The sequence below is a fragment of the Tachyglossus aculeatus genome, chromosome 21, assembly GCF_015852505.1.
Source record: "Tachyglossus aculeatus isolate mTacAcu1 chromosome 21, mTacAcu1.pri, whole genome shotgun sequence".
In the NCBI taxonomy this organism is placed as follows: domain Eukaryota; kingdom Metazoa; phylum Chordata; class Mammalia; order Monotremata; family Tachyglossidae; genus Tachyglossus; species Tachyglossus aculeatus.
In genome coordinates this window covers 56,822,137-56,833,824 of record NC_052086.1, presented here as the reverse complement: position 1 = coordinate 56,833,824, position 11,688 = coordinate 56,822,137, and the positions used below count along the sequence as shown (strand labels likewise).

The 11,688-nt window shown below is 47.2% G+C and overlaps 1 protein-coding gene across 1 annotated transcript; it reads right to left on the bottom strand.

The window, feature by feature from the left end:
* Positions 1 to 2,574: 2,574 nt before the first annotated feature.
* Positions 2,575 to 11,432, bottom strand: ATP5MF (ATP synthase membrane subunit f). Its single transcript, XM_038762545.1, has 4 exons — positions 11,353 to 11,432; positions 5,719 to 5,826; positions 4,534 to 4,650; positions 2,575 to 2,758 (listed from the first exon to the last, which is right to left on the bottom strand). Exons 1-4 carry the CDS (start codon positions 11,369 to 11,371, stop codon positions 2,730 to 2,732), a joined length of 273 nt encoding a protein of 90 aa, XP_038618473.1. The 5' UTR covers positions 11,372 to 11,432; the 3' UTR covers positions 2,575 to 2,729.
* Between the last annotated feature and the right edge of the window lie 256 nt (positions 11,433 to 11,688).

Sequence of the window (11,688 nt, the reverse complement as noted above, 5' to 3'; positions counted from 1 at the left end):
AGATGGTATCAGTCAGTGGTGTTTATTGACTGCTTATTATGCGCAGAGCATTGTTCTAAGGGCTTGGAAGAGTACGATTCAGCAGAATTAGTCCATTTTCCCACCCATAGTGAGCAATCATTCTTTATTAGCGAAGATAGTTACTCCAGTTTCAGAAAGCTATTCTTACCACATCAGTGGAAAACAATCTAAATTCTCAGTAATTTCCTTCATAAAATTTTATAGATTAAGAAAGTCTGGGCTAGAGATGGTATCAATTAATGGTGTTTATTGACTGCTTACTATGTGCAGAACACTGTTCTAAGGGCTTGGAAGAGTACGATTCAGCAGAATTAGTCCATGTTCCCTCCCATAGTGAGCAATCATTCTTTATTTCCACACCCGTGGAAAACAATCTAAATTCTCAGTAATTTCCTTCATAAAATTTATAGATTAAGTCTGGGCTAGAGATGGTATCAATCAATGGTGTTTATTGACTGCTTATTATGTGCAGAGCACTGTTCTAAGGGCTTGAAAGAGTACAATTCAGCAGAATTAGTCCATGTTCCCACCCATAGTGAGAAATTATTTATTAGCGAAGATAGTTACTCCAGTTTCAGAAAGTTATTCGTACCACACCCGTGGAAAACAATCTAAATTCTCAGTAATTTCCTTCATAAAATTTTATAGATTAAGAAAGTCCGGGCTAGAGATGGTATCAATCAATGGTGTTTATTGACTGCTTATTATGTGCAGAGCACTGTTCTAAGGGCTTGGAAGAGTACGATTCGGCAGAATTAGTCCATGTTCCCACCCATAGTAAGAAATCATTTATTAGCGAAGATAGTTACTCCAGTTTCAGAAAGTTATTCTTAACACATCGAAGAAAATCTAAGTTCTCAGTAATTTCCTTCATAAAATTTTATAGATTAAGAAAGGCTGGGCTAGAGATGGTATCAATCAATGGTATTTATTGAGTGCTTATTATGTGCAGTGCACTGTTGTAAGGGCTTGGAAGAGTACGATTCAGCAGAATTAGTCCATGTTCCCATAGTGAGAAATCATTCTTTATTAGCGAAGATAGTTACTCCAGTTTCAGAAAGTTATTCATACCACATCCGTGGAAAACAATCTAAATTCTCAGTAATTTCCTTCATAAAATTTTATAGATTAAGAAAGTCTGGGCTAGAAATGGTATCAATCAATGGTGTTTATTGACTGCTTATTGTGTGCAGAGCACTCTTCTAAGGGCTTGGAAGAGTACAATTCAGCAGAATTAGTCCATGTTCCCACCCATAGTGAGCAATCATTCTATATTTCCACACCCGTGGAAAAAATCTAAATTCTCAGTAATTTCCTTCATAAAATTTTATAGATTAAGAAAGTCTGGGCTAGAGATGGTATCAATCAGTGGTGTTTATTGAGTGCTTATTATGTGCAGAGCACTGCTCTAAGGGCTTGGAAGAGTACAGTTCAGCAGAATTTGTCCATGTTCCCGCCCATAGTGAGCAATCATTCTTTATTAGCAAAGATAGTTCCAGCTGCTCCAACACCGAGGACAGTATGTACACTAATTGGGTCTCAATTCCCCCCTCCTCGCCCCATAGCCCCACATTGGTCTTCTCACACACACAAATTTCACTTTGGTATCATCCAGCATAGAGCAGTCTTCAGGTGCTTCTAAGTTAATTTTGACAACCAAATGTTTCCTAGCCAAAATGAGTCTCGGGTGTGGGGCTGGTTGGGGACGTCAACTTCCTTTAGCCAGTTTAAATCAGACTGAAGCCTTTATAAAGTGAACCTGGTACCAGAGTTGCCTTTGTGACATGTTGCAGCTCAAAAGAAAGATTTAGGCAGATGGATGGTTAGCGTGTAAGCAGTCAGCTAAAATCTATACATACCAATTTTCTCTACTGCTTAGCCATCCCGGGCCCCTTTTCACATTAATCCTTGTTTTTTTTTTCCCCAAATTCTGTTAGCCCAGGGCTCAGCTCCCAGCCTTATTTTGAAAAGATTACCCCCAAAGGGCCAGTTGGGTTTACATGAGGAGAGTAGGGAAGGTATTGACATGCACATTGATTACTCACTTTTCTTTAATCCTGACTGTGTTCCCTTGTTTAGCTCAGCTCATCACATTCTGTATTATTTAGATTTATATGCCTCACCCACCCTCTGATATGACAGATCACATTTGTCGCTTTTTCACTATTTGGAAATGACCAATCCCCACCTTCAGTCTTTTCCTCTTTCCAACCTTTCGTCAACTACTAGGAGCTCCGTGACGGAGTCCATTCCACCCATCTACGGTGAGCTCTGGTGTTTTAAGTTCCATTCCCTGTTATATTTCAGATTCAAGCCTGACTGTCTCCAGTATCAACCCATCATGGCTACTCTTGCTTTAAATTTTGTTCAAGGCTTAGCTTGTACTACTTAACATTTCATACATGCTTGTAACCGTGTTGTATGTCTGAACCAAAGCATTGAATCACAGAGCTGACAGCCACCGCATATGTTCTGTGTCCCTTCATGACCAATGGCCTGTTAGGTGTTCACTCAGTTCCATTACCATGGTCGTCACAGATGAAAATCACCGACGGTATTTAAACTCATCTTTTATTGTACATATAACCTTTCTTTTATTAGGACACAATGGAATTAGACATGAACGGTCTTCGGTGAGGCGAGTGATGACGGTAGAGTGACCCACGCTCTCAGACTGCAACTTGTACCAGCTAGCGATGCTTCACTTCTCAGTGGTATTTCCGCATTCGCTCATGCTCTGGAGTTAGTTTTGGAAAAGAGAAAAGGCTTGGATCAGGTTCCCGATACTTTGTTAGGCATTCATTCGTACAATCGTATTTATTGAGCGCTTGCTGTATGCAGAGCGCTTGGGAAGTACAAGTTAGCAACATATAGAGACGGTCCTTACCCAACAGCGGGCTTACAACTTGTAAGTTGTAACAACTTACAACTCACGGGTTGCCAACTTGTACTTCCCAAGCGCTTAGTACAGTGCTCTGCACACAGTAAGCGCTCAATAAATACAACTGATTGATCGATTGACTACAGTCTAGAAATAACTACAAGGCCATTACCTTATCGTCTCTGAGCCGTTTGAGAACATTACTCAAAAGCCGTTAAGATCGGTCTTCAAAATGTGACAGAACGGGGGGCCCGCAGTTGTCAGAAACTTCATTTAGGGGTGACACAGGTGAAAACCTGCCTCCTGGAATATGCTACACAGTTCAACATTCATTCAATCATATTTATTGAGCGCTTACTGTGTGCAGAGCACTGGACTAAGCGCTTGGGAAGTACAAGTTGGCAACATATAGAGACGGTCCCTACCCAACAGCAGGCTCACAACAGACTCAGGACATCTTGGACCAAAAAAAGTGCCACCGGTAATTTAAAACTGGTGGGTAAAGTAACTAACTACTCTTTACACAGCAGGCACTCAATAAATAGCACTGATTGATACTGGAATCTCAGTGATTGGAGAAGCAGCATGGCCTAGTGGGTAAAGTAACTACGTACGCCACACACAGCAGGCACTCAATAAGTAGCACTGATATCTCAGTGATTGGAGAAGCAGCATGGCCCGGTGGATAACGCACAGGCCCTGGAGTCAGAGGACCTGAGTTCTAATCCCAGCTCTGCCACTTGTCTTGTGTGGGATCTTGGGAGCTGTGTGACCTTGGGCAAGTCACTTAACTTCTCTGTGCCTCAGTTCCTTCGTCTGTAAAATGGGGATGAAGACTGTGAGCCGCCCCGTGGGACAACCTGATCACCTTGTAACCTCCCCAGTGCTTTGCACACAGTAAGCGCTTAATAAATGCCATTTTATTATTATTATCTTGGGCAAGTCACTTAACTTCTCTGTGCCCCAGTTGCCTCACCTGCAAAATGGGGATTATCCCATGTGGGACAAAGATTGTGTCCAACCTGATTAGCTTATAGATGTAAGATAGAGAAGCAGCATGGCTCAGTGGAAAGAGCACGGGCTTTGGAGTCAGAGGTCATGGGTTTGAATCCCGACTCCGCCACATGTCTGCTGTGTGACCTTGGGCAAGTCACTTAACTCCTCTGAGCCTCAGTTACCTCATCTGTAAAATGGGGATTAAGACTGTGAGCCCCACGTGGGACAATTTGATCACCGTGTATCCCCCCAGCACTTAGAACAATGTTCTGCACATAGTAAGTGCTTAACAAATGCCATCGTTGTTATTATTATATAAACCCCAGCACTTTGTACAGGGGCCAGGCACACAGGATAATTGCCCAATATTATCATCATCAATCGTATTTATTGAGCGCTTGCTGTGTGCAGAGTACTGTACTAAGCGCTTGGGAAGTACAAGTTGGCAACATATAGAGACAGTCCCTACCCAACAGTGGGCTCAAAATCACAGTCAATATTAGAAATAAGATTAGAAATTAGAAAAGATTAGAAATTAGAAATAAGGTTTCTCATAGCCTAGTTCCAGAACAGAAAACAATTGGCTTTCCAAAGCCACAGATGGCCTAGGAGCTAAGACACACAAGGGTACTTACTGAGCTCCTTATAAACAGCGCAGTAGTTCAGCAGGACATAAGCTGCCAGCACCATGGTGATACCTCCAATACCCCCTTTCTTCACATCGATGTATTTACTGTAATATCGATCGTAACCTGGAAAAAAAGAGAGAAACGTGTTTCTAAAGTGGTCACCCGCCTTGAACATTTTTTTTTTTAAAACTCTAGTGGGAGAGACTTGGATAGCCCTAGGTATCATCTTTCTCACAACAAGCATGACCCTCGGGGAAAAAATTAACTACAGACGCTAACAGGTTTTTAGGAAAACGATGCTAATATTGTGGTATTTTGTTAAGTGCTTACTAGGGCCAAACTGTGTCCCTGATCCAAATGGGGCTCGGTGTATGGCTGGCAAGTATTTAATCATCCATATTTTACAGTGGAGAAAACAGGCCCAGAAGTTAAAGTAATACATCCAAGTTGGGATTAGAATGAGGGTCTCCCTACTCCCAAACCCATGTTCTTCCCAAGAAGGAAGTTTACTGTACTGAATTCTGTGCCATAGCCAATTATAGGCAGGACTCTGGACCTACATTCATTATACTCAAAAGGAGTTTAAATAATTTTTAGGGCTGAAGTCCAGAAGCAAATTGAAAACTCATTCGTGGAGAATGAGCTTAGTATCGTGGCTCAGTGGGAAGAGCCCGGGCTTTGGAGTCATCATCAATCGTATTTATTGAGCGCTTACTGTGTGCAGAGCACTGTACTAAGTGCTGAGTCAGAGGTCTTGGGTTCAAATCCCAGCTCCATGACTTTCGGCAAGTCACTTCTCTGGGCCTCAGTTACCTCATCTGTAAAATGGGGATTAAGACTGTGAGCCCCCCCAGGGGACAACCTGATCACCTTGTAACCTCCCCAGCGCTTAGAACAGTGCTTTGCACATAGTAAGCGCTTAATACATGCCATCAAAAAAAAAAAATACCTCACAGGGCTATTTAAACAGAAAACTGACTACCAACAGCAGAGAAACAGGAACATTGAAAACGCCAGCTTGGTACAACTGTTTGAAATGTTATGCTCCCAATGATTACTATTGATACATATAAGGTTAACTTATGGGAAAGGGCCATCTCACAAGACATCATAAAGAAAATACTACGCAGGGCTGTTGAAAGCTCTCTCCCCCTTTCGGGTAAAATGCCTTTAAAGGCTGTAGGCACCGACCTCTACGAAAAGCTCCTCCGATTCCCCTGGGTGAGAAGTCGCGCATCGCTATCCACGCCGGCAGCTGTCCGAGTTTGACATTCAGAAGCCTTTGCTCCTTAAGCGGCACTGAAAAGAGAATTCTTTGGGTTCCATCAACTGAATTTTATTGAGCTCCTCCTCCGCGGAATAAGGGCAAAACCACCGCCTTGCCGCGAACCCCAGTGGGTTATTACTGTTATCCTGTACACTCCCCAGCGTTTAGTACAGCGCAGTGAGCCCTCAATAAATACGACTGAATGAATGAATGAATGAGCAGTGAGGGGATGAGCCTGGAATTTTCAGCAGGCAAAGGTTTGCGTCCTTATGAGCCATTTATCATTTCCTGGGAAAATCGCCTTCCCTCGACCGTTGTGTTCAAATTCGCTAATGAACAAGCAGGGAAATGTAGCCAGGACCCTTACCTGATTATACAATGTTTTGTGTATACACGTCTCGTCCCAATCCTGCCAACAGTCCCCACCACCAGACAACTATGCCTGCATACAACCCAAATGACCAACTTCAGGGATATACAGTGAATATGAAACCATCCAAAGAGCTCCCTAAACCAAGGATGGGTGTCAAGAAGGGCAACAACCACTTTGCTGCCACTGTTGAAAGGACCGGCGACGATCCAGTAGTAGCGCCAATTCAAAATGCTATTTGAGTCACTGTTAGTGTGGCTACATTTGTACAACTACCTTATTATTACAAACTAAGCACTGCGTAGATACAAGATCATTCATTCAATCGTATTTATTGAGCGCTTACTGTGTGCAGATAATCAGACTGGATATAGTCTCTGTCTTTGGGGCTCACATTTCAGTATTAGGGAGTACGATTTAACCCCCAGATGAGGGAAACAAGGTAGAGACGTCACATAACTCGCACAAAGTCACGTAGCCAACGTGGTACAGCAGGGATTAGAACCCGTATCTTCTACGCTTGTGTTTTCCACGGGGCTAAGCTGCTTTCCTTAGGCTACAAGTTCAAAGTCTGTGACTACATTTTCGTTCAAAAGTTTACTCCGGAAAGGCCAAAGCAGCCAGATTTATTTTCTGGCAACTGTTTCTCAAAATGAAAACAATGGGGAAGAAATAATTTGCAAATCTGACAATAGCTAAGCTTTTGTTGGCTGCAGAATGCATTTACACTGAGCTTCCAAGTCTCTACAAATTCCACTCTGGGCAATGAAAATCATGGTTGATGACCACGACAAACTAAGCAACCTGCTGAACTTAAAAATAATAATCATCATCATCATCAATCGTATTTATTGAGCGCTTACTATGTGCAGAGCACTGTACTAAGCGCTTGGGAAGTACAAATTGGCAACACACAGAGACAGTCCCTACCCAACAGTGGGCTCACAGTCTAAAAGGGGGAGACAGAGAACAAAACCAAACATACTAACAAAATAAAATAAATAGAATAGATATGTACAAATAAATTAGAGTAAAAAAAATATGTACAAACATATATACATATATACAGGTGGTATAATGGTGGTATTTGTTCAGCGCTTACTATGTGCTATGCACTGGGGAAGATACAGGGTAATCTGGTTGTCCCGCATGGGCTCATAGTCTTCCTCCCCATTTTACAGATGAGGGAACTGAGGCACAGAGAAGTGAAGTGACTTGCCCAAAGTCACACAGCTGAAGCCCGGGCTTTTTCCACTAAGCCACGCTGCTTCTCATCAATGCTGCCAATCAAGAGGGGTTTTACTTCTAGTTGAGTATCCTTGATAGCTGGAGGCCAAGAAATCATTTTATTTTTGGTTTTCAACCAGACCGTGGCTGACCTGATTATTTTGCACCCACCCTAGCGCTCAGTAAAGTGCCACGCACATAGTTTGCACTTAATACTACACTCATTAGTAGTCAAAGATGGCTGTTTGGAATCTAAAATAACGCTACAATAGATGAAAAAGTTTGTCAGAATACTACACGAAGACCAGAGAGGCTCAAGGGTCCCACTCTGACAACTGTTGGCAACTTGTTCTTCCCAGGCGCTTAGTACAGTGCTCTGCACACAGTAAGCGCTCAATAAATACGATTGAGTGAATGAACGAACTGGAAAACTACATTTCGGTAGTTCTTTTGTAGAAATTTGCCCCATCTTCCCAGCACAAAACAACACTTTATGCCAAGCACTAAGGCGGATGAAAGGCAATCAGATGAGCCACAGTCCCCGTACCGCACGAGACTAAATACTTATTAAAATAAGTATTTTATCTCCATTTTACTGAAGTACAGAGAGGTTAAGTCCACGGTCACGGAGCTGATATTGAAAGCCGGGTCTCCAATACTAACAAATAAGGCTTATTCTACCCAATTTTAAAAAACGGGGTTTCGGATGATGGGTCGCCTGGCACAAAATACCCAGCTACCACAGCCTCTTCAATCCTCACACCATCTTTAGTTGGCAAGTGGCATAAATCCTCACTTACGGGGGTCGAGGTCACAGTTGGAGGGAGAAATCCTGTTTTCCTAAACTGGCGGCATTGGTATTTCCGGAGAACTACTGAGCTGATGGTTATCATAATTCAGTTTTGCCTTCTCTTTTTTAGAACACGCCATTATCACATTATTTCCCACTGTCTTTTTCTCTATCAATTGGCATTAGCTTAGAACAGTGCTTTGCATAGTAAGCGCTTAATAAATGCCATCATTATAGCCCCTTCCTTCCTCTCCCCCTCGTCCCCCTCTCCATCCCCCCCATCTTACCTCCTTCCCTTCCCCACAGCACCTGTATATATGTATATACATATTTATTACTCTATTAATTTTACTTGTACATATCTATTCTATTTCTTTTATTTTGTTGGTATGTTTGGTTTTGTTCCCTGTCTCCCCCTTTCAGACTGTGAGCCCACTGTTGGGTAGGGACTGTCTCTATATGTTGCCAACTTGTACTTCCCAAGCACTTAGTACTGTGCTCTGCACACAGTAAGCGCTCAACAAATACGATTGATTGATTGATTGATTATTACTAGCTGCGTTTCCCGCAGGCCGGGGGCTTCCCGAGGACGGAGCGGCGCCAGGGCCTTGGCCTTTTGGGGAGGGCGGTTGGGTGCCCAGGCCGAGCTTGAGGTGGGCGAGAGAAGTCCACAAAGAGAAGGAACTCCACAGGAGAAGCAGCGTGGCTCAGTGGAAAGAGCCCGGGCTTTGGAGTCAGAGGTCATGGGTTCAAATCCCGGCTCCGCCAATTGCCAGCTGTGTGACTTTGGGCAAATCACTTCACTTCTCTGGGCCTCAGTTCCCTCATCTGTAAAATGGGGATAAAGACTGTGAGCCCCCCGTGGGACAACCTCATCACCTTGTATCCCCCCCAGCGCTTAGAACAGTGCTTTGCACATAGTAGGCGCTTAACAAATACCATTATTATTATTATTATAGAAGCACATAGAAGAAACGTGGCTCAGTGGAAAGAGCCCAGGCTTTGGAGTCAGAGGTCATGGGTTCAAATCCCAGCTCCGCCAATTGTCAGCTGTGTGACTTTGGGCAAGTCACTTCACTTCTCTGTGCCTCAATGACCTCATCTGTAAAATAGGGGTTAAAAGCTGTGAGCTCAATGTGGGACAACCTGATCACCTTGTAACCTCCCCAGCACTTAAAACAGTGCTTTGCACATAGTAAGTGCTTAATAAATGCCATCATTATTATTATTATAGTAAGTGCTTAAAAATGTCATTATTATTATTAACTCCAAAATGTCATTATTATTATTATTATTAACTCCAGGGTCTCCGAGAAGCAGAGTGCTTCAGTAAAAAGAGCCTGGGCTTGGGAGTCGGAGATCATGGGTTCAAATCCCGACTCCGCCACTTTTCAGCTGTGTGACTTTGGGCAAGTCCCTTCCCTTCTCAGTGCCTCAGTTCCTTCATCTGTAAAATGGGAATCAAGACTGTGAGACCCCGGTGGGACAACCTGATTACCTTGTAACCGCCGCCCCCCCACCCCCGACGCTTAGAATATTGCCTGGCACATAGTAAGCGCTTAACAGATGCTATTATTATTATTAACTCCGGGGTCTCTCAAGGTGGGGGGGAGGGAGCACGGCCGGGACCCCTAGGCCCACCCTGCTGTCTGCCGTGGCCCCTGCCCCGCCTGCAACAAGCAAGTCCTTGAGAAAAGGACAAGATCTGGGAATGGTCCTGTCCTTGGCCTGGTCCTGTCCCCTGGGCCTGGTCCTGTCCCGGTCCTGTCCCGTCTCCTGGTCCTGTCCTTGGCCCGGTCCTAGCCCTGTCCCTGACCTGGTTCTGGTCCTGTCCCCTGGGCCTGTCCTGTCCTGTCTCCTGGTCCTGTCCCGTGGTCCCGTCCCGTCTCCTGGTCCTGTCCCGTGGTCCCGTCCCATCTCCTGGTCCTGTCCTTGGCCTGGTCGTAGCCCTATCCCTGACCTGGTTCTGGTCCTGTCCCCTGGGCCTGTCCTGTCCTGTCTCCTGGTCCTGTCCTTGGCCCGGTCCTAGCTCTGACCCTGGCCTGGTCCTGTCCCCTGATCCTGTCCCTTCCCCTGGTCCTGTCCTTGGCCCGGTCCTAGTCCTGTCCCTGGCCTGGGCCTTGGGCCTGTCCCCTGGGCCTGGTCCTGCCCTTGGCCAGATCCTAGTCCTGTCCCTGGTCTGGTCCTGGTCCTGTCCCCTGGGCCTGTCCCGTCCTCTGGTCCTGCCCTTGGCCCGATCCTAGTCCTATCCCCGGCCTGGTCCTGTTCCCCGGGCCTGGTCCTGTCCCTGGTCTGGTCCTGGTCCTGTCCCCCAGGCCTGTCCTGGTCCTGTCCCTTCCCCTGGTCCTGTCCTTGGCCCGGTCCTAGTCCTGCCCCTGGCCTGGTCCTGTCCCCTGGTCCTGGTCCTGTCCCTGGTCTGGTCCTGGTCCTGTCCCCCGGGCCTGGTCCTGTCCCTTCCCCTGGTCCTGTCCTTGGCCCGGTCCTAGTCCTGCCCCTGGCCTGGTCCTGTCCCCTGGTCCTGGTCCTGTCCCCTGGGCCTGCCCTGGTCCTGTCCCCCAGGCCTGGTCCTGTCCCTTCCCCTGGTCCTGTCCCCCAGGCCTGGTCCTGTCCCTTCCCCTGGTCCTGTCCTTGGCCCGGTCCTAGTCCTGCCCCTGGCCTGGTCCTGTCCCCTAGTCCTGGTCCTGTCCCTGGTCTGGTCCTGGTCCTGTCCCTTCCCCTGGTCCTGCCCTTGGCCCGGTCCTAGTCCTGCCCCTGTCCTGGTCCTGTCCCTGGTCTGGTCCTGGTCCTGTCCCCTGGGCCTGTCCTGGTCCTGTCCCCTGGGCCTGGTCCTGCCCTTGTCCCGGTCCTTGTCCTGCCCCTGGCCTGGTCCTGTCCCCTGGTCCTGGTCCTGTCCCCCAGGCCTGTCCTGGTCCTGTCCCGTCCCCTGGTCCTGTCCCTTCCCCCGGTCCTAGTCCTGCCCCTGGCCTGGTCCTGTCCCCTGGTCCTGGGCCTGTCCTTGGCCTGGTCCTGCCCTTGGCCCGATCCTAGTCCTGTCCCCGGCCTGGTCCTGGTCCTGTCCTTCCCCTGGTCCTGCCCTTGTCCCGGTCCTAGCCCTGTCCCTGGCCTGGTCCTGTCCCCTGGGCCTGTCCTCCGTCCAGTGGTCCTGCCCCCCTCCCCCCGGTGGCCACTCACCGGGTGCATTGGCGGCCATCTTGGAGTCCGCGATGTCCCCTCCGCTGCCAAGCGCGGAGGCCTCTGGGAAGCGCAGAGGCTGACGGGAGGCCAACCCGACGTTGCCGAGCAACGGGATGCTGACGTTCCACGGCCGGGGGGCGGGCCCGCGGCCTACTCCCACCTCTTCCCTTTCCTTTCCTGTTGTTAACGCCAGCAGTGAAGCGTTTCCTAGGGGCCGGGCACTGTACTGAGCGCTGGGGGAGATACAAGCTAAGGAGAAAGAGAAGCAGCGGGGCTCAGTGGGAAGAGCCCGGGCTTGGGAGGCAGAGGTCATGGGTTCGAATTCAGACCCCC

What these genes read in the sequence shown, in the direction of transcription:
- ATP5MF (XM_038762545.1), bottom strand. An exon ending in CGGAGGAGCTTTTCGTAGAG is followed by an intron (nt 4,651 to 5,718) that starts GTCGGTGCCTAC and finishes CTTTTTTTCCAG; the next exon opens with GTTACGATCGATATTACAGT. An exon ending in CGCTGTTTATAAGGAGCTCA is followed by an intron (nt 2,759 to 4,533) that starts GTAAGTACCCTT and finishes AACTAACTCCAG; the next exon opens with AGCATGAGCGAATGCGGAAA.